At 34.7% G+C, this 21,860-nt stretch overlaps 3 protein-coding genes, 1 non-coding gene and 1 pseudogene across 15 annotated transcripts; 2 read left to right on the forward strand and 3 right to left on the reverse strand.

The window, feature by feature from the left end:
• Positions 1–2,644: 2,644 nt before the first annotated feature.
• LOC122303018 lies at positions 2,645–5,644 on the reverse strand. Of its 11 annotated transcripts, none has more exons than XR_006240586.1 (4): positions 5,420–5,517; positions 3,508–3,515; positions 3,395–3,429; positions 2,987–3,129 (listed from the first exon to the last, which is right to left on the reverse strand). XR_006240586.1 is itself a non-coding variant. In XM_043114550.1 (3 exons), the coding sequence occupies exons 1-3, from the start codon at positions 5,547–5,549 to the stop codon at positions 3,070–3,072; spliced, it is 225 nt and encodes a 74-aa protein (XP_042970484.1). In that variant the 5' UTR covers positions 5,550–5,644; the 3' UTR covers positions 2,987–3,069. The 11 variants fall into 11 exon arrangements, 2 of the variants coding, with proteins under 2 accessions (XP_042970483.1, XP_042970484.1); XR_006240584.1 differs by lacking the exon at positions 5,420–5,517 and adding exons at positions 3,618–3,709; positions 3,816–5,413 and having other exon boundaries at positions 3,395–3,515; XR_006240583.1 differs by lacking the exon at positions 5,420–5,517 and adding an exon at positions 3,618–5,413.
• Positions 5,645–5,669: 25 nt separating this feature from the next.
• On the forward strand, positions 5,670–5,743 carry TRNAI-AAU. The gene has a single exon. It is a non-coding gene; the product is annotated as a tRNA-Ile (tRNA).
• A 190-nt stretch (positions 5,744–5,933) lies between these two features.
• LOC122303014 (transcription factor WER-like) lies at positions 5,934–7,576 on the reverse strand. The gene is made up of 3 exons (XM_043114543.1): positions 7,148–7,576; positions 6,694–6,823; positions 5,934–6,586 (listed from the first exon to the last, which is right to left on the reverse strand). The coding sequence occupies exons 1-3, from the start codon at positions 7,272–7,274 to the stop codon at positions 6,079–6,081; spliced, it is 765 nt and encodes a 254-aa protein (XP_042970477.1). The 5' UTR covers positions 7,275–7,576; the 3' UTR covers positions 5,934–6,078.
• A 2,650-nt stretch (positions 7,577–10,226) lies between these two features.
• Positions 10,227–11,687, reverse strand: LOC122303017 (MYB-like transcription factor EOBI). 2 transcript variants are annotated; one of them, XM_043114546.1, is made up of 3 exons: positions 11,443–11,687; positions 11,048–11,177; positions 10,227–10,953 (listed from the first exon to the last, which is right to left on the reverse strand). In XM_043114546.1, exons 1-3 carry the CDS (start codon positions 11,579–11,581, stop codon positions 10,557–10,559), a joined length of 666 nt encoding a protein of 221 aa, XP_042970480.1. In that variant the 5' UTR covers positions 11,582–11,687; the 3' UTR covers positions 10,227–10,556. The 2 variants fall into 2 exon arrangements, with proteins under 2 accessions (XP_042970480.1, XP_042970481.1); XM_043114547.1 differs by lacking the exon at positions 11,443–11,687 and adding an exon at positions 11,248–11,402.
• A 5,298-nt stretch (positions 11,688–16,985) lies between these two features.
• Positions 16,986–21,476, forward strand: LOC122305531 (annotated as a pseudogene).
• Positions 21,477–21,860: the final 384 nt, after the last annotated feature.

Genomic DNA, 21,860 nt, shown 5'->3' on the forward strand with positions numbered 1-21,860 from the left:
TAGTCGAATATTGGTCTTGTTGCACACATGCATTGAAAGAGATTTTTTTATATAATCAATGATGAAATGATTTCAAAATATGAAAATCAAAGAAAAAAAGTATCATGGTACGTAGTTTATTTACATATATTTTTTTATATTGAATTTACGTCAAATGAAGAAAGATTATTATATATGACTCTACGGTACTTAATTAGTGGTAGTGACAAACAAAGAAGCAGAAAGAGAATTACAAATGAGAACATGAAAGAGGAAGACAGATGAAAGATATCATGAAGATGGGCAGCTAAATGTAGTTTTACGTTTTCTTTTTTTGGTTTATATATGCTTATACCGATCGAGCAAGCCAAATTAATTACCCGGCCACATGCAGTCTGCCAATCTTTATTTAAAAAAAAAAAAAAAAGAGATATGGCGTTAACTCTTCTAATTGATTTTCTTTCACTACAAAAAAATTATTTATTTGTAACGAAATAACTATTTTTAATTAAAATTGATTATAATTAGTTTTTGATTATAATAAATTCATTACAAAAATCCATTTTTTTTTTTTTTTATAGTGTCTTCTTCGATTATATGGTACTTTATGTGACACATTATAAATGATTTTATATGTCAGCCACTTAAACGAGTAGCTATTAAAAATTTCAACTCAGCAAGTATGACAGGAGAATACCCAAATAAATAAATAAAAGTAGTTAAAATGATATCATTAGCAAGAAGTACTTTTGTGTTTAACGGTTGAAGCCAAATGGTAGATAGTTTGTTAGCCACTAAACCGGTTTACGAGGTAGATTGATTAATAGATGTCTAGTCTTAAGACATGCTAGCTGTTGAACATTCGTCTTAATCAGTGTAAAAGCTAAAAGGGTTCAAGTATTGTACTATATATCGATTCATTTAATGCATCCAACAAAATTCTCACATATCTCTCTCTTCATTTCTTGTATATATATATATATATATTTATTAATTGATTATTCTTTCCTTCAGAGCCCAACTGATCACTACTTTTTGTCAAAAATATTTATGAAAAGATTAATTTTCATCTTACGTAACGAAGCTCCAAACAAACACAGTTTTAGAATCGCCTTTTGTGAGATATTTGGAAAATAATATAAGATAATAATTTTATAAATGATAATAAAATAATTTAAGGTAAGAGATTTTATTAAATTTTAAAAAAGTGAGAAAAAAGTAAAATAAAATTACTATAAAGTTAAAATAGTTTTATCATATAATTTTTATTTTATAATTTGAAAAAATTGTATTATTTTCTTAATTTTACTTAAAAGTTTGGTAAATTTATAATGATTAGATGAAAAATTAAAAATTAAATAATATTTGTATATAAATGATATTTAAAAAGAAAATTATAAAAAAAATTAAATAAAATAAGATAATCTAAATTCTCAAATAAACTCTAATTAAACTCATGATTCTCTTTCAAGGATTTGTCTAATCAAACTCCCGACTCAATTGGAGAATATACGTAGATATGTATTTTGGGTTTTTCTTTCCCCCCCTCCCCCACATAATAATAATAATCATATAAAACCTTATTAGCTATAATATATATATAGACAGAGCAAGAGAGAGGGGAAGTAGGTCAGTCACATCGTAGCTGGATGAAAAAGAGGAGAACATAAATGAGTGTCTCACACACAGTGCACACATCAAATCAAACCCAAACGTAATTATCAATCATGTCGGTTAGTACAGACAGAGTCACTACAGATGGCCATTGGCACCGCTCAAAGTCCCTCCGGATATTTCTGCGAGACATTCTTCAACGCATTTATGCTCCTCTCTCTTTACTGGGCATCTAAACCAAATTCAACCCAGAATTTTACTGATAAGCTCGTCCGCTCCCATACATAGTTCCATCAACAAAACTAGAGGCAGCATTACTAATTAGAACTTGAAAATAAAATTGATGGGTTTGTATTTATTTGAAGTCACAATTCCGTAGATTTTACCTTAGGAGTAGTGATTGATAGAGCATAATTGATAATTCCACTTTTTTATGTTGTTTCAAGCTCATTCTAGCCTCTACTTTCTTTTTTTCCTTTTTCCTCTCTCTCTCGGTGGAATAAGTTCAGTTGCTCAAAAATACATATATAAATATGAAAAATTATATTTACAATTTTGAAATATATAAACACTATACAATTCTTTTAAAAATAGAGTAAATATAAGATTCACATAATAAAAAAACTAATTTTTTAATTGTAAACCTTACTCTTTTTTAAAAAGATTATGCGACAGTTACACACTTCATTATTGTATCTAACATTACTCTCAAGATTATAACTTATTTGTAACTTATCAAAAGCTAATCGATCTGAACAAACAAGAATTGTAATGCCAATAAGTTCTTTGGATTCTCCTATCTTGATTCTTTATTAAGAGTTTTATGGCAAGAGTTTAATTACCAAACTCGAGTGCAGATCCAATTAAATCTATCAAATCAAATAATTGTATAATGAGCATTGCAAATGGTTAATGTTCCACAATTAGGATTTGCCAAGATCAAGGGAAATGGTAGCTACTAGCTGTATCGTGATTGAGCTTATCGATGCAATGAAGACCAAGCAGCATAAGTTTCTGACATTCAAGAATGAATGTAATAACCAAGGAAAGCTTAAGCCAAATAAAGTCTATAGTCCAAAAAGATTTGTTAGGGTTACAATGATATGGGCAGAAGGCAATGCATTCGGCAGACATCATAAACAGCCGGCATTCTATGTACATGCATGTAAAATATGTTTTACATTGATCATTAGATGTATGCAAAACAATTAGTTCCCAGTACATGACCATGAAAGGAAATCTTGAAATTAATCAACTTTGGTAGAGAGCACAATGTGAGAGAGGAAAGCTTTCACAAGATCTGAGAAAAATCAAACAGATTATATCTTGCAGCAATCGGGGCAGGAGAAATGGCCCCTGGCTTGACATTTAGTGCAGGGAATGGATTGCTCCTTTGACCCACCACTTCCAAGCAATTGGTACAATTCATGGTCAAGATTAAACCCAAATGGTCCACCTCTGACAACTCCTACTCCTTTACATTTTGTGCATGCTATCATCTTCAGATTGCCACATCTCTTGCACATGCCCAAAGAGCTGAACATTCAAGGTTGAATATACATCACATAAATATCAGAAGGTTTACATAAATCTAATCGTAGATGAATAGCATAAGAGCGGAAAATGCATTGACAATGATAGCTTAGTATTATATGTGTCTTGATGATAATCATGAGGAAACTTGCAATTGAGAGAAGTCCCTTGCTTCTAAAGTAAAAACAATAATGCAGTTCTTGGGTTAATATAGAACTGGCCACCACTAGTGACTAACTGAGAAAATATGGTTAAACTAATATCATACCTTCAACACAAGTACTATTGCAGATGATTTGCCACCTATAAGAACCATATATTACTTGTGAAGTATGGACAATACACAGAAGCACAGAAGCTCAACCAAAACAGTAGGATCACCTTGAAAACTGGTACAGATTGAAGCGTTTCACCGATCATTGATTATTCACAATATGAAACATTATATTCCAATAAACCATGGTCAAAAGATAAAAGGGGAAGTCCCGTACTAACTGGAATGCAGCAATAGCAGTCTCTTTTTCTTAGAGAGTTCTTCATAAAGCAATTTAGCCAGTGTCAGTTTTTGCATTCAGATTTATATCTGTATAGTTGTTGGACCACATACAAATCAGTTGTGTAAATAAAGGAAATTAAGGATCCAAGAAAGATGAAAGAAAGGATGGCAAGTGGCAAAGCAACAGAACTACCTAGTTTCCAAGCTTGAGAAATTCTGCCCTTGGGGATTCAAAGAGGTAAACAAACAAAGAAGAGAGCAGACCACAGTGAAACAAAGTGGTACAAAGGTTGGCACAAACCACATGTAAACCACCCATATCGCCCCCAACCTTGAAGCACATACACACGGAATCAAGCAATCCAAGTAAGTCCACCATAACAAAACAAAAGCACGATGGAGTATCAAGTTTTTTTCGCAGAAAACTTAACCCCTGCGGGTTTGCTCGAGTGATAAGGGCCTTGGTTTTAAAGGTATGCTCTTCCCAAGTCGAAGATTCAAACCCTTGGGTGCAAACAGTTTCTAGCAGCCGCATCTCGTTGGTCGGGACACATTGCGCAGGTTTGGGTTTAAACAAGTAAAAGGCATATTTCATTTGCAAAGTCTGTAGTTCCTTGTCATATAAAAACTAAAATTTTTTCGCCCAAAACTCGATGAATACAACTTAAGATAAAATTTTTTTTTATCAGTAACTTAAGGATAAAAATTAGAGAGAAGTTCCCTCAAGCTTTTAAAAAGTAAAGGGAAAAATGCACAAATCCTCTTCAAACTACCACTTAAATTACTTTCACTCCCCTAGCTATCAATTTTGGCAATCACCTCTAAAACTACAAAAAAAAACCTCCGTACTCTTCAAGTTGGAGAAGAACTAAGATGAAAAACAAAAACCAAAAACTATAGATATAGGTCTCAGCTTTCATTGTACTAGAACTCACCACTCAAAATCTTAATCTCGTCTTTTTTTATGAAAGAAGAAATAGTTTTCTATGAGGCAGGGTCGAAGCTAGACTGGGTTGGAAGGGGGAAGGGTGGATCCTCCTTGCCCCCAAGCTGTGCCACTGGGTGGTGGAAATTGCACTCTGTGCTGATTCATCTTCATGACTGTCCCCATAAAGTTAGGCACAATTCCTAATCCAGCCTCCATGCGTCCTCGAGGACAAAAGGAATGCATGAGCAGGCAAACCAAATAAGCAAAAACTTGTTTGATTTTGATTTGAGAGGATAAGACAACATGTGGAACGCACTAAATGCTAAAACCAAAACATATCCGTATAGGCAAAAAGACCCAACAAGTTATAGAAAGTTAGCACTACAATTACCATTAAAGTGCGCAAGACGCATAGTAAAATAAAGTACGTACATAAAAACAGAATAAACAGCTACGTATTACGTAAACTATGTTAACCCATATCCAGTAAAAGCCTTCTTCCAATTGACAAGCTTTATAAACTGAAGGGAAAACAATTTCCATCGCAAATTCTAGATAAAATTAGTTAAAACAAGTTAAGCTTAGTTCAATACAAGTCCCCACATACAAAATTTAATTCCAATCACAACATTTAGGAGGAGGTTGATATTATATCGTACCGAAATCGACTCTAACATTATTAAAAATAAAAAATAAAACAACTACTTTTACTGAACCCCATATACATTCTTGTCCATAAGAATATTTCGATTCTCAATTTACACAGACCTTTTGAAAGCAATTTTGACTTCTATGTCATATACAATCATGGTTTTGAAAAGAGGGAAGAACTGAAAATCAGGAAAAGAATGAGATTCTAGAAGATATACTTGAGAAGTTAGTTAACCTGCGCTGGGAGGCAGAGATGAAGGCATCGATTCTTGGGGCAGCAATGGTGACGCACACGAGCAGAGTGCCAACCCCAAATCCGGCCAGTTCGCTTGCCGTTATGTTCTCCATCTCTTGCTTGGTAGCCTCTTCTGCTCTGCTCTATGCAGTATGCCACTTCACACCCAATCTTATCAAAACTTCCTCACTTTCTAAATCCATTAAATTAATTCTGAGATGTTACATCGAAGTGGCCTATTAGCTCAGTTGGTTAGAGCGTCGTGCTAATAACGCGAAGGTCGCAGGTTCGAGACCTGCATGGGCCATAACTGTTTTTCGTTTTCTTGTGATTATTTGGGCTTACATAAAAGAAGGCCCATCGGAACAGTGGATCCAGTTGGACCTTCTCAATCTCTTTTGCGACGTTGTTGCTCACTAAGGTCGTTTCGATAGTTTGGATAGGGTTTTATCTCAACATTACACCAAAACAAGCTCAAATGCAAGTACACATGAAAGTTCTGGAAAAAAAATGGCTATTTAATTTGAAATGGAATCAACCCAGTTGCACACTAAGTTTTGGTAAAGCCTCCCTTCTTATAAGTTAACATGAAATAAGAACTTAAAAGAGTGTTCAGAAAAACTGCATCATGTGTTAGATGCATCAGCCTTCCAGGAAAATGTAGTCTTCATTATAGAAGTAATCGATCGAATTCACACGGCCACAAGAAAAACCTGCTGCAGTAGCTTGATGATCATCCATGCCGCCCTTGGAATGATTGTCTAGGTTCCACAGGCCACCACATAAGTCTTCCTCTCTGATTGTATCCAACCATGATGCCACATCCTGACATGTCACAGGCAAGCATTGATCCTCCAAATTAGTGGGGTGGTGCATGAAAAACATCTCTTTTCCTCCCTGTGCTTCGGTTGTAATCTGCTCATGATGATCACTTGGAGTACTCTTTCCACAAGATACCGCCCTTTTCATGTCATTCTCTTGTGGCAACTGCTCCTGCATCTGTGGTGGTTGCTTTTGTTTTGGGATTTTTGCTTTGGTACCCTTTTCTTTCTTCTCAGGGGATTTGTCTTTCTTCTTGAAACGGGTTCTCAGGTAGTTTTTTATCTCATTGTCTGTTCTCCCAGGCAGGTAGCTTGCAATGGTTGACCACCTGTATGTTGCATCGAGAAACAAAAGTATTTGTAAGTAATCAAGGACACAGAGAGAGAGAGAGAGAGAGAGAGAGAGAGAGAGAGAGAGAGAGAGAGAATGCATTACCTGTTACCCCAGAGAGCATGCAATTCAATAACAATGCCAGCCTCTATGGGTGTTAATTGGCCTCTTTTGAGCCCAGGCTTGAGATAATTCACCCACCTTAGCCTGCAGCTCTTGCCATTCCTATTCAAACCTGATAAGACAAATAAAAACAGTCAAATATGGATGCAATTTTTATGGGACGGAAAGGATATTTATTGCCTCCATATGCTAAAATATTATCCAACAATGAACTCTTGAACAAATGGGAAAAACATAAAGAATAAGGTCTAACATCAGACTCCTAGTCCCATAAGAGAGACATAACCAAAACGAAATTCTAGGCACAAATTTGTCGAGCTTTAGAAACTCAAAAGATTGGACAAAAAGTTGGCTCTACTTGATCGAAAATTCCCTTCTTTTTTTCTCTCTGTCTCTGATTCTGTCCCCTCTAGCATGGTGCAACGGCAGTATTTACCTGTACACTTGGCCACACTGCTCCATCGTCCCTCCCCATACAAGTTGATATAGTCACTAAGCAGTTTATCCTCTGCAGGAGTCCAAGGACCTTTGGTCCACCCTTGTTCTGGAATTCCCCACCTCATCTTCCAAGCAAATATTTCACTCGATCTCAATAATTTTGCAGGCTGTTCCCAATTTGTATGGCAAAGAGTCCTCAATGTCTTAGCTCTATATATACCCTTCAAATCAGAGTTACTAGCACGATCGAAGAAATCTTTGAATCCAGACTAATTTGCCCAAGTTCTTTATTATAGAAAGCGACCATCTTCCCTCTAGTTTGAGACAAAGTGTTACAAAGACACCTGGTTTTTAAATTGCTTAAACTTCCATGGCCAACTAGAATGGAACAAGTGTGTCTTCTTGGTCCTAGACATCGTACGGTATTTCTCCGCTACAACTTAAAATAATACCCCCCCACCCCCAAAAACTGTTGAGTCGATGCCACAAACATTCAAAGCAACAGAGTCAGTCAGTCAGTCAATCACAGCTAGGGCCGATGACGCGCAGAATCTTGATTCAGCAAAAAGAAGAGCAAGAGTTGGTATTTCCTCGAAAAGGCTTAATTTGCTCCAATAAGTGTGTCCCATCTGTTGATCTAAACAATAATTCCCAGTTTTTTTTAAGGTCTTTTGATCATGTTCTGTATTTTTATAATCGAAAGAAGTTTCTAGAATGCTAAATGTTTACACGTGGCTTTTGCAGTACCGTATGCAAGTATCATAGCTAAGTAGAAAGTTGGGGCATGCATTGTTTCTGTAACATTTTTTTTAAATATATGACGTTGTGTGTATATATATAGGAATTGATCATGATCTCAGGGTATCTGGAACTGTCCTTAAACATCGATCATGATGTTAGCAAAAAGGTACTTTATTAGAGAGTTCATAATCTTATAAAGTCAAAAGGGCGTTATCATTTAATAAATCCTTGATTTGGTAGCGTATTATAAAAGCGTATATGGAGCTTAACAATAGGGCCACATAGCTAGATGAGTATTTTTTTTTTTTTAATCAGAGAAAATTTCATTTAAAACTGAAGAAAATTACAAGTTTCTGTCAAGCTGTACAGCTTGAGTTACAAACTCAACAACATTTTCCCACCACATATCTAAATTCTCTACATTCCAAGCATTCCTCGCTAACTTGTGTGCCATTATTTCCTGTCCTGGCCACATGCTGAATGAGACATTTCTCAAATAGAGTCATGAGCTTCTTTATTTCTCTAATCAAATTCCCTAGCATAGAGAAAGAGGCCTCATTGGCATTAACTTCATTGACCATCAACAGACTATCACTTTTCATAATCAATCTCTGAATCTCCATATTTACACATATTTGAAGGCATCTCAACATAGTCAAGAGTTCAATTTCTTCTGGTTTTTAACCTCACACTCAATTTTGCTAGTTGCCAAAACAATATCACCCTTATCATTCCTTAACACTACCCTAATTCTTGCTTTGTGCCTTTCAAAAAACATGGCTTCATCTACGTTCAACTTTAAGAAGCCAATGAAAGGTGGTTTCCAACAACAAAGTTTCTTTACCTTCGAGGTTTGCAAACCCTTGCCCCTCTTGAACATAGATGAGCATTTACCAAAACATGCATGTTGCAAATTGAAGAAGTTCAGGGACCATGTACATATATAATTTGTAACACTTCAAGAGAGACCCAAATCATGACCCAAAAAGAATATATCACTTAATAATGACCTCGTTAGGTGAGTCTCTTCTAAGTAAACCGGTTCAAATCTCACATTTTTTGTTGGCGATGACGAACCCGGCCACTTAGAGGCAAGCTTGGGGGGATCATGGCTCCCCTAAACTTTAAAATAAAATTAATACATATTAATTATTTTATAGTTTAATATAGATTATATTAATCTTATCTTGTGCTGGCCTCCCTCTACAAAATTATCTTGACCTTATGTATTAATTATTAATAAGCTCAATGTTAAAAAAATTTATACCAATATAAAAATAAAACAAACAAAACTCATCTCACATTAAATAAAACTATGATCACAAGTTTTACTTAAAAGTTACAACTAAAAATAAAAGGAAGTCGAATGGTTTTTTTAAAGATTGTAAGATAGAATTTTAAACACTTTGTACTTTTTTTGATTTGATATGTTTATACGAGTGTTTTTATATTATTTTAATAATATATTAATGTTCTTTTCATATGATATATTTTTTAATACATAAGTTATATTAAATGTATTTTATTTTAATTTTATATTTTACTATCATATTTTTCTAATTTGCAGGAAAAATTATATAGAAATAGTACCCAAAAAAAAAAATTGTCATATTTTTAGCTTTGCTTGACCCCTTAAAAAAAATTCATAGCTCTGTCATTACCATTGAGATAGGATATAATACTATTTGTAACATCCAAAGGAGATCCAAGCCACATGTATATGACTTTATATTTTAAAAAGAGAACTGATACAGATATAAAGAGATTACATTAAGTAAACTCACAAAATAATGTAATTTTATAGAATCTGTTAGATCTACTTTATAATAAAAATAATTTTACAATCTCACGTATCACATCAAGTTACATCAGTTTATGGGTTTACTTTTATATAATGTTAAATTATTTTCCTTTCAAAAAAACTAGTCAATCATTTAATTATAACCGCATGCAGTTGGCTAGCTATAAGTGAAGGGTTTTCCGTATTATTCATACGAAACAGTAAATTCCTAATTAAAATCTCTCATTTTAATGATCTGCAAATATATGCACATGCACATGGCATTCAGTATTGAGGGTTGTCATGTATGTTTACGAGGTACGCAGTATTTCCTGTAAATATAGAAAACAGAACATAATGAATGGACTGTCGTTATGCCTGTCTCTGCCATTTACTTCTGTAAGGCGTGCGAATTCGGAAGAGGAAACACATGTATACATAGATGTATCGAAACTTCCAAAGTATAAGAGCAGAAAATCAGCCCGAAAGGCAAAAAGAAATACGAAGATGATAGGAAATTAAGTAAATTTGTTTTTGTTTTTTTCTCATCAAAGGCTAATGATCCAATAGCATTTTAGTAATTCCGATTCTATATCATATTATTACATGTAAAAAACGAGTTTCACTTCATTTATCTAAAAAAAAAAAAATAGACTTTTATTCATATAGCTACATTAGATCTGCCAGAGAGACCGGATTAACAATCTCTTATATATGTTTACTCAGCTAGCCTTCCCAGAAAATGCACCCCTCCCTCGATTGGCCAAGAGAAAACCGTAGCTCCATCTTGCATGGCTATGTTAATCGAATTAATCACCCGTATCTTCAGCTTGCATTGTTAGTTTGATGCGCAGCCTTGTCTATTCCATGCACCACTATTATAATCTTACTGCAGGTTCCACAGCCCACCCCATAGCCCATAGTCGTCTGATCCCACTGTGTCCGACAAGGATGCACCATGATCTTGATACATTACAGGCAAATAATGGTGCTCCGATGTAGGGTAAGTGAGAGCCATCTCTTGCCTTGCTTGAGCTTCAGTAATTTTCTGGGTGCTGGTCTCTGCAAGAGGAGCTAGGATATTTTCCATCATGTCTTGTTCTTGCGGCTGCTGCTTGTGCTGCTCTAGTTGTTGCTGTTCCTGTTTTTCTCGTTGTTTCATCAGTTGCTGTTTGCGCTTTTCATACTTTTGAGAGGATTTTTCTTTCTTGAAATGGGTTCTCCAGTAGTTCTTGATCTCGTTGTCTGTTCTCCCGGGCAAGTATCTAGCAATAGTTGACCACCTGCATTTGCATAAAATAGGCAAATCGACATATGAGAGAGAGAGAGAGAGAGAGAGAGAGAGAGAGATCAGGGATGGGTAGAGGCATTAATTACTTGTTCCCCCAGAGAGCATGCAGCTCAATAATGATGCCTTCCTCTTGAGGTGTTAATTGGCCCCTCTTGAGACCAGGCCTGAGATAATTCACCCACCTTAGCCTGCAGCTCTTGCCACTCCTGTTCAGACCTGCAAAATACCAAAAGAAAAATAAGGAAGGAAAAATCACCAAACTATGCTGATGATATCAACTGAAAACCTGCAAGCATATCTAACAATGGACCGCACAGCCAAAAACCAAATTATGGAAAGAGAAGCTCAAAGACTTTGAAGTTCTTCCCTCCATGTAAATGGATAAGAACTCATGAACAGTTATCGCAGGTCCACTCAATTGTTTTTTTTAACTCTCCACTTATCCCTAATATATATATGTAGCAACAGTAACTGCATTTACCTGCGGCTCTAGCCACAGAGCTCCATCTTCCCTCCCCATGTAAGCTTACATATTCACTAAGCAATTTATCCTCTTCAGGAGTCCAAGGACCCTTCCTCCACTCTTGTTCTGGCAAAACCCGACCCATCATCGTTGTCATAATTTCACTTTCACTTCATTAATATACGGCTGTTTCCAAATTCTATGACATATGTATTCCCCAAATTATTAGCTTATATATCCCCCTCAACAGTCACTTTTACTTTTTTATTCATTAACTTGGTGATCTCCCCAGCACCAAAATCTTGCATCGAATTTTTACCTGAATTCTTTATTACGATAGGGACCCTTTACCCTCTAACTCGAACACTAGGGTTCCTACATCTATGGTGCTAACCAGCTCGACTTCCTTTGGCCAATTAGAACGGTACAGCTTGGTCCTCTAAATCCTAGAGATCGTACATGACGTAGTCAATACCAATATTCTCTTAAAAGGGCCAGAAGTTCCGTATCTGAACATGCACTATTTGATCATTAGATTTGAGAAAGCATGATCCAGCTATATAAATATAGACACAGACAAAAGACAAAGCCTAGTGGGCTGTTGATGTTTCTTCAAAAACAGCTTCTGCTCCAATTGCTGTGTAACATTTGTTGACACATACGCAATCCTTAATTGCACGGTTTTGAGTTCGTTTAATGGTAATCATGATCTACATGATGTATTCTTTAACCCAAAGAAAGTTCTGGGAGATCATTTCATTTAGGGTAATAAGGGTATCTATATGCACAAAGAAAGTTCTAGGAGACATGAGTCACGTGGCAATCTATGCTTATGTATGCAGCACATATATATTTGGAATGTTAGGCAATGCTAAACTCCTTAAACCAGATTTCTTATTCCTGTATTGCCTATATATAGGTATTGATAGCAACAAAAACTCGTTTTTAAATATAAAGGTAATCGGAACGCAAAGGATAGTGTGATCTTGTAAAGTTTCAAAGATCACGGTGATGTCGATCTGATTCTACCAAGAAGAAGACGAAGAGCTTGCTTTTATTAGAGTACTATTGCTTAAAAAACTGGACTCTTTGGGTGGGATTTTTTATGTGTGGCAAGGCTTGCTTGGTGTGCAGCTCGTCTTCCTCCAATCCTCTTTTTTCTGATATTGTTTAATCAGTGGTCATTAAGTGAGGCTTTGCTTCAGAAATTCTGAAATTGGGAACCATACATTTGTATTGTAACTATTTGAGGAGATTACATTTGTAATGTAACTATTTGAGGAGATTTGTGATGGGTCTTGACAGGAAACTTCATGTTCTAACCACAACTTCGAGGTGAGAATCCCAACAGAACAATAAGGTATTATGACGCCGTATTCTTCTAGATGATTGATTGAATTTGTCTTATCTTCACGGACATGATCCCAAGTATTCACTGTTTAAATGACGCTCCAGCTCATACCCAACAAAGCGAAAAGAGAGTAGAAACTGAGAAAAGGGGTTAATTGTGCTAGTTGTGGCCGAATAGAAGTTAAAACTGCAAGCATCCGGGCCCGAATACATTTTTGGGTAATCTCACAGGCCCATATTCGGTGCATAGTGTTTTCAATTCCATGGAAAGTTCCATCCAGGCTTTGAGCTATAACTGCCCTGTAATTTGGTATCCTTTGCTAGCCATGCACTTCGAGCTAGCCCCAACACATATAAGGTTTTTTTTCTTGAGCCCATTGACCTAACCATGGGATGAACTAAAAAATAAGAGTGTGTGCACCTAGCGTACATGCATGGAGCTAATTAGTAATTATGCTTTCAGAAAATGGTGAGCAAAGAATCTTTGGCTTTTGGTGAATCATTGCTATTCGAGTCAAGAGAATAAATGACTTAAAGAATGTAGGGATTTTAAGCAGTTTGATCACGATTTTTTTTTTTTTTTCTTTGGGGGATCAAACGAATTTATATATGAAAGAAGAAAAAAGAGGGATTAAAATGGTTTTCCATTATTTATTTTTTTATTTCCGTTGGTTCTCATCGATCAAGTCAGGGCCCTCGCTGCATTTTTGCATATTATATTATTCTAATTTGCTTGTACGTACTTTGGGTTGTCCACCATTAGAAAATTTTGTCATTAGTTTTTGGTTTTCTTTCTGGGATGAGTTGACGACAATAACAAAAGGTCTTATAAATTTATAGTAATTAATGGTGGAAGAATATGATGAATTAGGTATAGTACTATATATATACAATGTATAAATAATTGATACGAAGAGTTATTAATCCAATGCGGGACGCATCGATGTGTATAGCTCTGGCTGCTAATGCCTGACCATATTGTTGTCATGATGGCCAGGTTCAAAGCATCTCAATTCTCTCCATGCAGACAATCGATCTGCAACGATATATATTCATTTATTGTGGGTGGGCGGCACGGCACGCCCATGATCAACTCTGCATGATCATGAAACGACCTTTGATTTTGTTTCAATATTTCATCGTTGATCGGTTTCTAGCAGCTTGGAGCTAGGCTTTGTTTCTAGTACTTATTCTAGCTAGCATTACAAATGCGTACGAGGAGATCAAATGCAGGAAATGGATGCGTCTTGGCCTTATATTCATATTAATTTCCTGTTGTTCAATATCATAATCATTCATATCTATTGTACTGTGAATGACAATGATATATATAATTAAAGATCCCTGGATTTAATTGGTTTTTGGATAACTGATTCATGGAAACGTTTAAAAATGATTATTTTCTTTTGTTTTTTCTGGGAAACGTTTAGGCAAGAGTCCACTCAACAAATTAAAAAAGTTAGAGAGCCATTTGCAAGAAAAAGGGGAAAAATGATGATACGTATGTTTGAATTATCCTTTTCTTTTTCCCTATTGTATGAGTGGAATTCCTAGATTCGTCTCATTTGCTTCTTGTTATTGCAGTTGGAAACTTTTTGTTCTTGGAGTTTTTTGTTGATGAGTTCCACGTCACATGCAAAGGCGCATACACATGCATACGAAAAAGTTTAGGTACCGTGATGACAAGTGAGATGGACACCACTGCTAAAGTACTTTAATCGTGAGCAATATTGGCCTTTGATCATTGAGATCAGGGTCGTCTTCTTCGCTGTGAGAGTGCGGAACATACAATATATATATATATGTGTGCGCGCGCGCGCGAGGGAAGTCTATTAATGCTGCTGCAAAACCATGTCATCGATTGACCCAAGTGGCTTTTTTTTACATTAATTATATATATTTTTTAAAAATATTAATCTGGGTTTTAAGGTTCATTGATTTCAATCCTTGGATTTTTCAATTTGGACGCAAGAATCATTCTATATATATATACACACACTAGAAGTTGGCAACCTCCAAGGGACGTTTGCGCAATGAATAGAAAATATATATGTTAATTATATATAAATAGAAATATAACTAATATATACGGTAATCCAAAAAATAGTACATTTATTCACAAATTTAAAAATTAGAAAAAAAAAATTCATGACAAAATGGAAGGAAAAAATTGAGCATAATTTCTTATGCATCATGTTTCATTAATGTGTGGTTTGAAACACCGGTACTTGACCTATTTAAACACCATTGATGACTAGTGAAAACCAACAGATTAATTAATTAATCATATCCTAATTAATTAACATTAACACATGCAATTCTTTGTTTTTGCATTCAGCATAGCCATCCACCCGACATAGCATTTTCAATATTCTCTCGCATTTAGAGCATCTTCATTAATTTGGTCAAATTTATATTTAAAATTTAACCAATATCACACTTTTTTACATTTGCCTATTTGATCTAAATTCAATTCTCATATTGGATTAGTCATTCATTCTCTATATAAGAATTAAATATTATTAAAGTAATATATTTTTTTAAATTTATAATTAACCATTCTAATATTATTAATAATTATATTATAGTTAAATTAATATTAAAAAATCATATTTTCAAAAGTCATTTAATTCTCAAAATCATATAAAAATCATATTTTATATTATAATTAAATTAATAAATTATATTATATTGATGAGAAAGTAGTATTTTAATCTTTGGTAAATGAATGTAGTCTTCCATATTTAGCTAACTATTATAGCAAAAATGTAAAATATTTTAAATTTGTCCAATCTAATGTGGATGTTTTTTACACAAATAATTGGATGCCCTTAATCAATATAAAAAGGGTACTGCTACATCCCCCAATGGATGTAGCCCGAATACCCACCGAAGAAGGCAATTTTTATTTTTTATTTTTTTATTTACTTTTTTTATATTCTTAAATATTTTTTTAAAAAAATTCACAATACCACTAAAAAAATACTTCTTTAATCACAAGTAAAAAAATAAAAAAATATTTCAGGGCACACTTTAATTCGAATTCGAGACTCAAAACATTTCTAGTATAAAAAAGTCTTTAACCAATATAAAAATTTTAGGGGACATCCATGCCATTATTAATGGCTAATAAAAAACGCAACATTAATTAATTAATCATATTTTAATGTGTTTGGTTTTTTTTTAATATTTAATTGGAGAGAGAGAGGAGAGAAATGTTTGAGAAAAATTGTTGCCTATATTTGCCTAAAAACACTGTTTATAAGCTGTGTTAAAAAACCAAAATATAAAAAGGTTAAAAAGGTAAAAGTGTTAGCAAATGAAAGAAAAGTTAAGAGATTAAAACGGAAAATTGATAAAAGCCAAGGGACAAGCTTGGAATAAAAATGTAGTGGTATGTGGATAGGTGCTTTTAGTGCAGAAAGATATATATATATATATATATATTACCTATACGCATGCACTACTAGGACACAGTGTATTGACATAACTGTTATGATGAATCACGCACTGGTATGAAAGAAGTGTACTGACACAACTGATTTGGACTATCACAACCGATTAAAATATTTATATAATAAACACAATTGAAAGGCTCTTACACGGACAGTATGTATAAAAAGTAAAGGAAATAAACAGAAACGGAATGAGAATTTATTGTTCATTCTTATAGTAATGGGATAGAGGTTTATTATTATAGATAGATATACAAACGTTTATATAATTGCATTTGCATCATGTGAGGATCATCAAATAAAGTCACGACATGTGTCCTTTAGCATATTAATTTAACTCCAACTGTACAATATTTGCATGTTAGATAACAAACAAGGTCGCAGTATTCAGAGCCATATAGTACACCGATCGAAAGATGTTCTTCATGGAAGCCACCTCGAACCTCTAGATGTAGGTTGAGAATCAAATCCCTTCAATCCCTTGTTTCATTGACTTGGAAGAATCCATAAGAGTCAATGAACTCATTTAATTAATTTGTTGTTTGGAAAAACTTCACGTTCTTGTACTCTTCATTTGGAACTCTAACATACTTCCAAGAGCAAACCTCTCATTACATTCTTATAACCTACTCCTCCCAAATATGATTCCCTAGCTAGCTACAAGTTTTAAAGCATCCTCCAACATCTTCCTTTACCAGTTTATACAACACATTAAAGCAATTAGCTCTAGCTAGCTAGCTTGGTCTCACAAGCCAGATGAGTTCTACATCTCCTAATTCGTCAAAGCTGGACGTAAATCTTTTCCTCACGTTGCCAGTGTCGTCAGCTGGGCCAGGCCCCTTTGAAGCCTTGAAGCTGGAAGAAAGAGGTATACATCTCATTCAACTACTCTTGATGTGTGCTAATCATACCTCATCTGGCAACCTCCACCATGCCAATGCATGTCTCTGCCAGATATTGTTACTCGCCTCGGTTTCCTGTGATCCCATGCAGCGGCTAGCGGCCCGGTTCGCTTATGCCCTAGCAAGTCGTCTCAGCAAGCTCTGGCCTGGCCTTTATAAGGCCTTGAGCCATATTCAACGATTTAAAAGTACTAAAGGGGACAGAGCATGTGCCTTCTTTTCACAGGCCTTTCCTTACCTCGGTTTTGCCTATGCCATCATAGCCTGGACCTTGGTCCAAGCTATGTCGGAGGAGCGTGTGATTCATATTGTGGATTTGGGCTCGGGTGACCCCAAATTATGGGTCCCATTTATGCAAAGCTTCGCACTTATGGACCATGGTCCTTACCTGAAAATCACTTGTGTAAACAACAATAAAGTAGTTCTAGAGAACTTGGGGACAAGGCTTGTAAAAGAGGCAGAAAGCCTAGACATGCCCGTCCAATTCAACCATGTAAATGTCAGCCTAAAAGACCTGGCCACAGACATGCTTAAGATAAGGTCAGGAGAAGCATTGGCTATGGTCTCAATTCTAAGTCTTCATGTCTTGTTGGCAGATGATGATTGTAACAGCCCACTAGAAATTCAATTGTGAAATTTCTATTAGTTTTAGAAATCTCGTGAAGACTTCATAAGTTTTCACGAATCCATTAATCGTATAGGTTTTAGTCTAACTACATAGTTAGTGTTATTATTTACTATGATATCAGAAGTGTGTTTTTGATTATTGAAGATAGTTAGAAGTGTCAAACTATATTATGGTTTGTGTCATTAGACTCGGAGGGTCATTTAAGGTCTTATGACGCAATAACACTTTTTCATATTTTCGAACGAAACGTCGGTTCAAAATTGTGGATATTATTGGATAAAAATATCTTAAGTTAATTTTGTCGATATTATTGGATAAAAATATCTTAAACTCATTTCGTGGATATTATTGGGTAAAAAATATCTTGAGATGATTTTTGTAGATATTATCGGATAAGAGAGTCCTACACTTAACTCTCACTCTAGGTAAGAGAGACCTACACTCAACTCTCACTCCAGTATCATCTCTTCCATATCTCATCCATAAGTATCTCCAGCCACCCCTCCAATGAAATTATCTTCATTTACACTTGCCATTAAAATAATACCAAACACTCTCTCTCGAACAGTTTTTAGGAGTTCTTTTGCACACAAATTTCGAAGCTTTTGTAAGTGTTTTATCATAAATTCTCCTTCATACAAGTTGTTCATTTTTTAGTCTAGTTTACGTGGATATCTTATTTGTCCCATTTGAAAATCATTTGGTTAGTCAAATATTTTGTAAACTATAGAAAGGTCATTCTGGGAGATAAACTGAAGAATATGTTATAGTTTGGAGTTTTTGACCAAGCTAATGGATAGATATTGGTCCAAAATTTTTATGGAGTATTGTTAACACATGTATATGATTATTTGTTGAGGATTTTTGCATGATTAAAGGTTTTGATGAAATATTTTCTTAGATTTAGAAACTTAGAAACTGGAAGAGGAAAAACAGTTTCTGTTTTGAGAAAGTTTAACTCTTTGGTGGTCTAAACCTATTCCAATGACTTTGATAATTTTATTAGAGGATCATAAGCATCTTATATACATTTTATGTTATTATTTTGAAGATATTTGATGTTAGTTTTAAAAATATAAAACTTTATGCAAAGAGATATTCGGATAGGCTAAAGTGTGGATGTTATTGGCTCAATTTATGTTTTGGTTAATGTTTAACCATGTAATCTTGAATTAAAAACTTATATATGTTTTAAGACATCTTTTTAAACCATGTGATGGTTTGGTTTGAAGATCACATATTTATAAGTCATAGATCAAAAGGTTAATCAAAACAAGTTAGAAATAAAAATCAATGGAAATAGCATATGAGAATTTCGGCCCTATGAAGTTTTAATAGTTGTGATTAGTTTTAAACTTTTCTAAATTGATATTTGAGTTGAGGATAAAATTTACATGAGGCATGTAAATTTTAGTGACTTTTAGAGTTAGTATGCAAAATCCTTAAGTTATGGGTAAAACGGTCATTTTCCTACATGTAGAGAGTAAAATGAAAATTTTACTCTTTAAGTTAGTATTTTACATATTTCAAATTATTATTGATTTAGTGCTAACTTTTAGAATCACTAATTACAGTTCCTCGTGATCGCGCTTGAGGTTTTATAAGAAACGCGGAGATCAAGGTAAGTTAGCTTTTAACTTACTAGCAGTCTACTATGTATGTGTGCTAAGTAAAGGAACTATAGTGTATATATGTGTGTTATCATATATTTCATGCCATGCCAAGTTATCACGTAATTGTCTGTTATACAGAATTTATTCCGTCATCAGTTTTTATCTGTTACATAATATATTCTGTCATGTATTGCTGTACATTACAAGTATGTCATGCTAAGTATGCCATCTATTATATGTATGTCAAGTCATGTAATGTTCAATGTTGCAAGTATGTCATGTTAAATATGTTGTCTATTATATGTTATGCCATGTTACGAAATGTTTCTATCTCAAGTTGGTCATGTATTTCAAGTTATGTTCAAATCACGTTATGTTACGTCAGGGCTTCAGTCGTTTCGTATTTCAGTCACGTTTCATCTTGATTACTTATGTATGGGGTCACAGCAATTGTGACACGTAGAATACATGAGGCCATAATAACTGTGGAGTATGTATTTAAGCAGTTAAAGAATAAGTTTTCGTAGAATACATTGGGCCACAACAACTGTGGAGTATGTATTTAACTACATTGTGACGTGTAAAATACATGGGACCACAACAACTGTGGAGTATGTATTTACACGTAGAATACATGGGGCCATAACAACTGTGGAGTATGTATTTAAGCAGGTAAAGAATAAGTTTCCATATAATACATGGGGCCACAACAACTGTGGAGTATGTATTTAACTGTATTGTGACGTGTAGAATACATGGGGCCACAACAACTATGGAGTATGTATTTACACGTAGAATACATGGAGCCACAACAACTGTGGAGTATGTTATTGACTGCATTGTGACGTGTAGAATACATGAGGCCACAACAACTGTGGAGTATGTATTTTTCATGTTAAGTCAAGTTTCAGAACACGTTAATGATAAATCAAGTTTCAGATCAAGTTCATGTCAAGTCAAGTTCAGTTCACGTTTCAATTTAAGTTATGTCAGTTATGTTATGTTGTACGTCAAGTTATGCTTTAATTACTTATAAATTTGATTAAGCATTCATGCTTTTACTATCATCCATGCATCATTAGCCTGTGTGGAAGATTTTTGTTAACTTACTGAGATTTGTAATTAAATCTCACTTTGGTAGTCTCAACTACCATTCCCTCTGAATGGTAGATCTTGTTACAGGACTTGAAGGAGAATCAGGAGCTGACCAACTAGACACAGTTGACTGAGCGACTATACGATGTCAATATTAATATAGTTAACGTAAATTACTACTTATACGATAGAGTTGCATCTCTAGTATTTTTTGGATCATAAGCATTTTGGACTAGTGTTATGATCTTAGTTGTTCAATGGATCTTTATATATAAAGTATGTTTTAAGCATTTGGGATATTTTCAATTTGGTGCATAGTATTGCTAAAGAAAAATTTATCCGCTGCGAATATTGCATAATGTTAGATGCATGTTAGGAACATTGTATATTATATGTCATAAACGGGGGCAGGTAACCTTGTGTTGCATGTCTCGACGCTTCAAATGTCCGTTCAATTCCAAACGAAAATTTGGAGACGTCACAATGATCGAGTAGATGCCCATTTTGGGTTTGGGGGTAGCAAAGGCAATGGAATGAAGGATTGCAAGCAAATGGCAAAATTCCTAGCAATGGTTTGGTCAATGTCACCAAAAGTGTTTTATCAGTTGAACAAGAAGCTGACCATAATCTAAACCGTTTAGTGGATAGGTTTGTGAAGGGATTGCACTACTACAGTGCCATCTTTGACTCTCTGGATGTGAATTATGGGTCTGTTTCCCACGAGGAGAGACTTGCAGCAAAGGAGATGTTTGGAAGAGAGATCGAACATATTGTGGCATGTGTGGGCATGGGAAGGGAAGAAAGGCATGAGAGATACGTGAGGTGGATGGTTAGGTTTGGTCGAGCTAGGTTGAAGACGGTGCTGCTATGGAATGAAGCAATGGTAGACGCAAAGTAGATGGTAGAGGCCTATGGCAAGGATGGTTATAAGATTATGAACGATAAAGCTTGCATGATGATTTGTTGGCATGAACGGCCTCTTTTTGCAGTATCCGCATGGACTTGTTAGCTATTTCTCTTTTGCATTCTCTGTTTATTTTTTCCTTTTTATTTTTTTTAATGTTTTTTATTTTACCTTGTAAATTATCAATGGAACTAAATATAAAATAATCATTACAGAATCGAAGTGACTTCTTTTAGGACTATTATTTTCTCATCTAAATCAATGTATACTTGAACAGGAATACAGGGATCATCATTTTTCTTATGGTATCTACCATTTGGTTGAGCAAGAGGGCCATTTCAATTTTGCAAGCACTTCTTTTGTAAGCACTTCTTAGGTGCTGATTATTGTAACCTTTCTATGTTTGCAGGGAAGAAACATTAATAATTTCTTGGTCAAACAAAAATAAGAGCCATCTTGAGTGCATGGCAAATTTGATACAATCCCAAT

This window comes from Carya illinoinensis, chromosome 3 (genome assembly GCF_018687715.1).
Source record: "Carya illinoinensis cultivar Pawnee chromosome 3, C.illinoinensisPawnee_v1, whole genome shotgun sequence".
NCBI classification, from domain to species: Eukaryota; Viridiplantae; Streptophyta; class Magnoliopsida; order Fagales; family Juglandaceae; genus Carya; species Carya illinoinensis.

Bases quoted from the DNA above. Each gene is read 5' to 3' on its own strand.
- LOC122303017 (XM_043114546.1), bottom strand. From the start codon at position 11,581: ATGACAACGATGATGGGTCGGGTTTTGCCAGAACAAGAGTGGAGGAAG. The intron at 11,178-11,442 runs GTAAATGCAGTT...GGTATTTTGCAG, and splicing joins CTCTGTGGCTAGAGCCGCAG to GTCTGAACAGGAGTGGCAAG. The intron at 10,954-11,047 runs GTAATTAATGCC...ATGCAAATGCAG, and splicing joins CATGCTCTCTGGGGGAACAA to GTGGTCAACTATTGCTAGAT.
- LOC122303018 (XM_043114549.1), bottom strand. From the start codon at position 5,549: ATGGAGAACATAACGGCAAGCGAACTGGCCGGATTTGGGGTTGGCACT. The intron at 3,130-5,436 runs GTTAACTAACTT...TTGAATGTTCAG, and splicing joins ATCTCTGCCTCCCAGCGCAG to CTCTTTGGGCATGTGCAAGA.
- LOC122303014 (XM_043114543.1), bottom strand. From the start codon at position 7,274: ATGAGGTGGGGAATTCCAGAACAAGGGTGGACCAAAGGTCCTTGGACT. The intron at 6,824-7,147 runs GTAAATACTGCC...TTGTCTTATCAG, and splicing joins CAGTGTGGCCAAGTGTACAG to GTTTGAATAGGAATGGCAAG. The intron at 6,587-6,693 runs GTAATGCATTCT...TGCAACATACAG, and splicing joins CATGCTCTCTGGGGTAACAG to GTGGTCAACCATTGCAAGCT.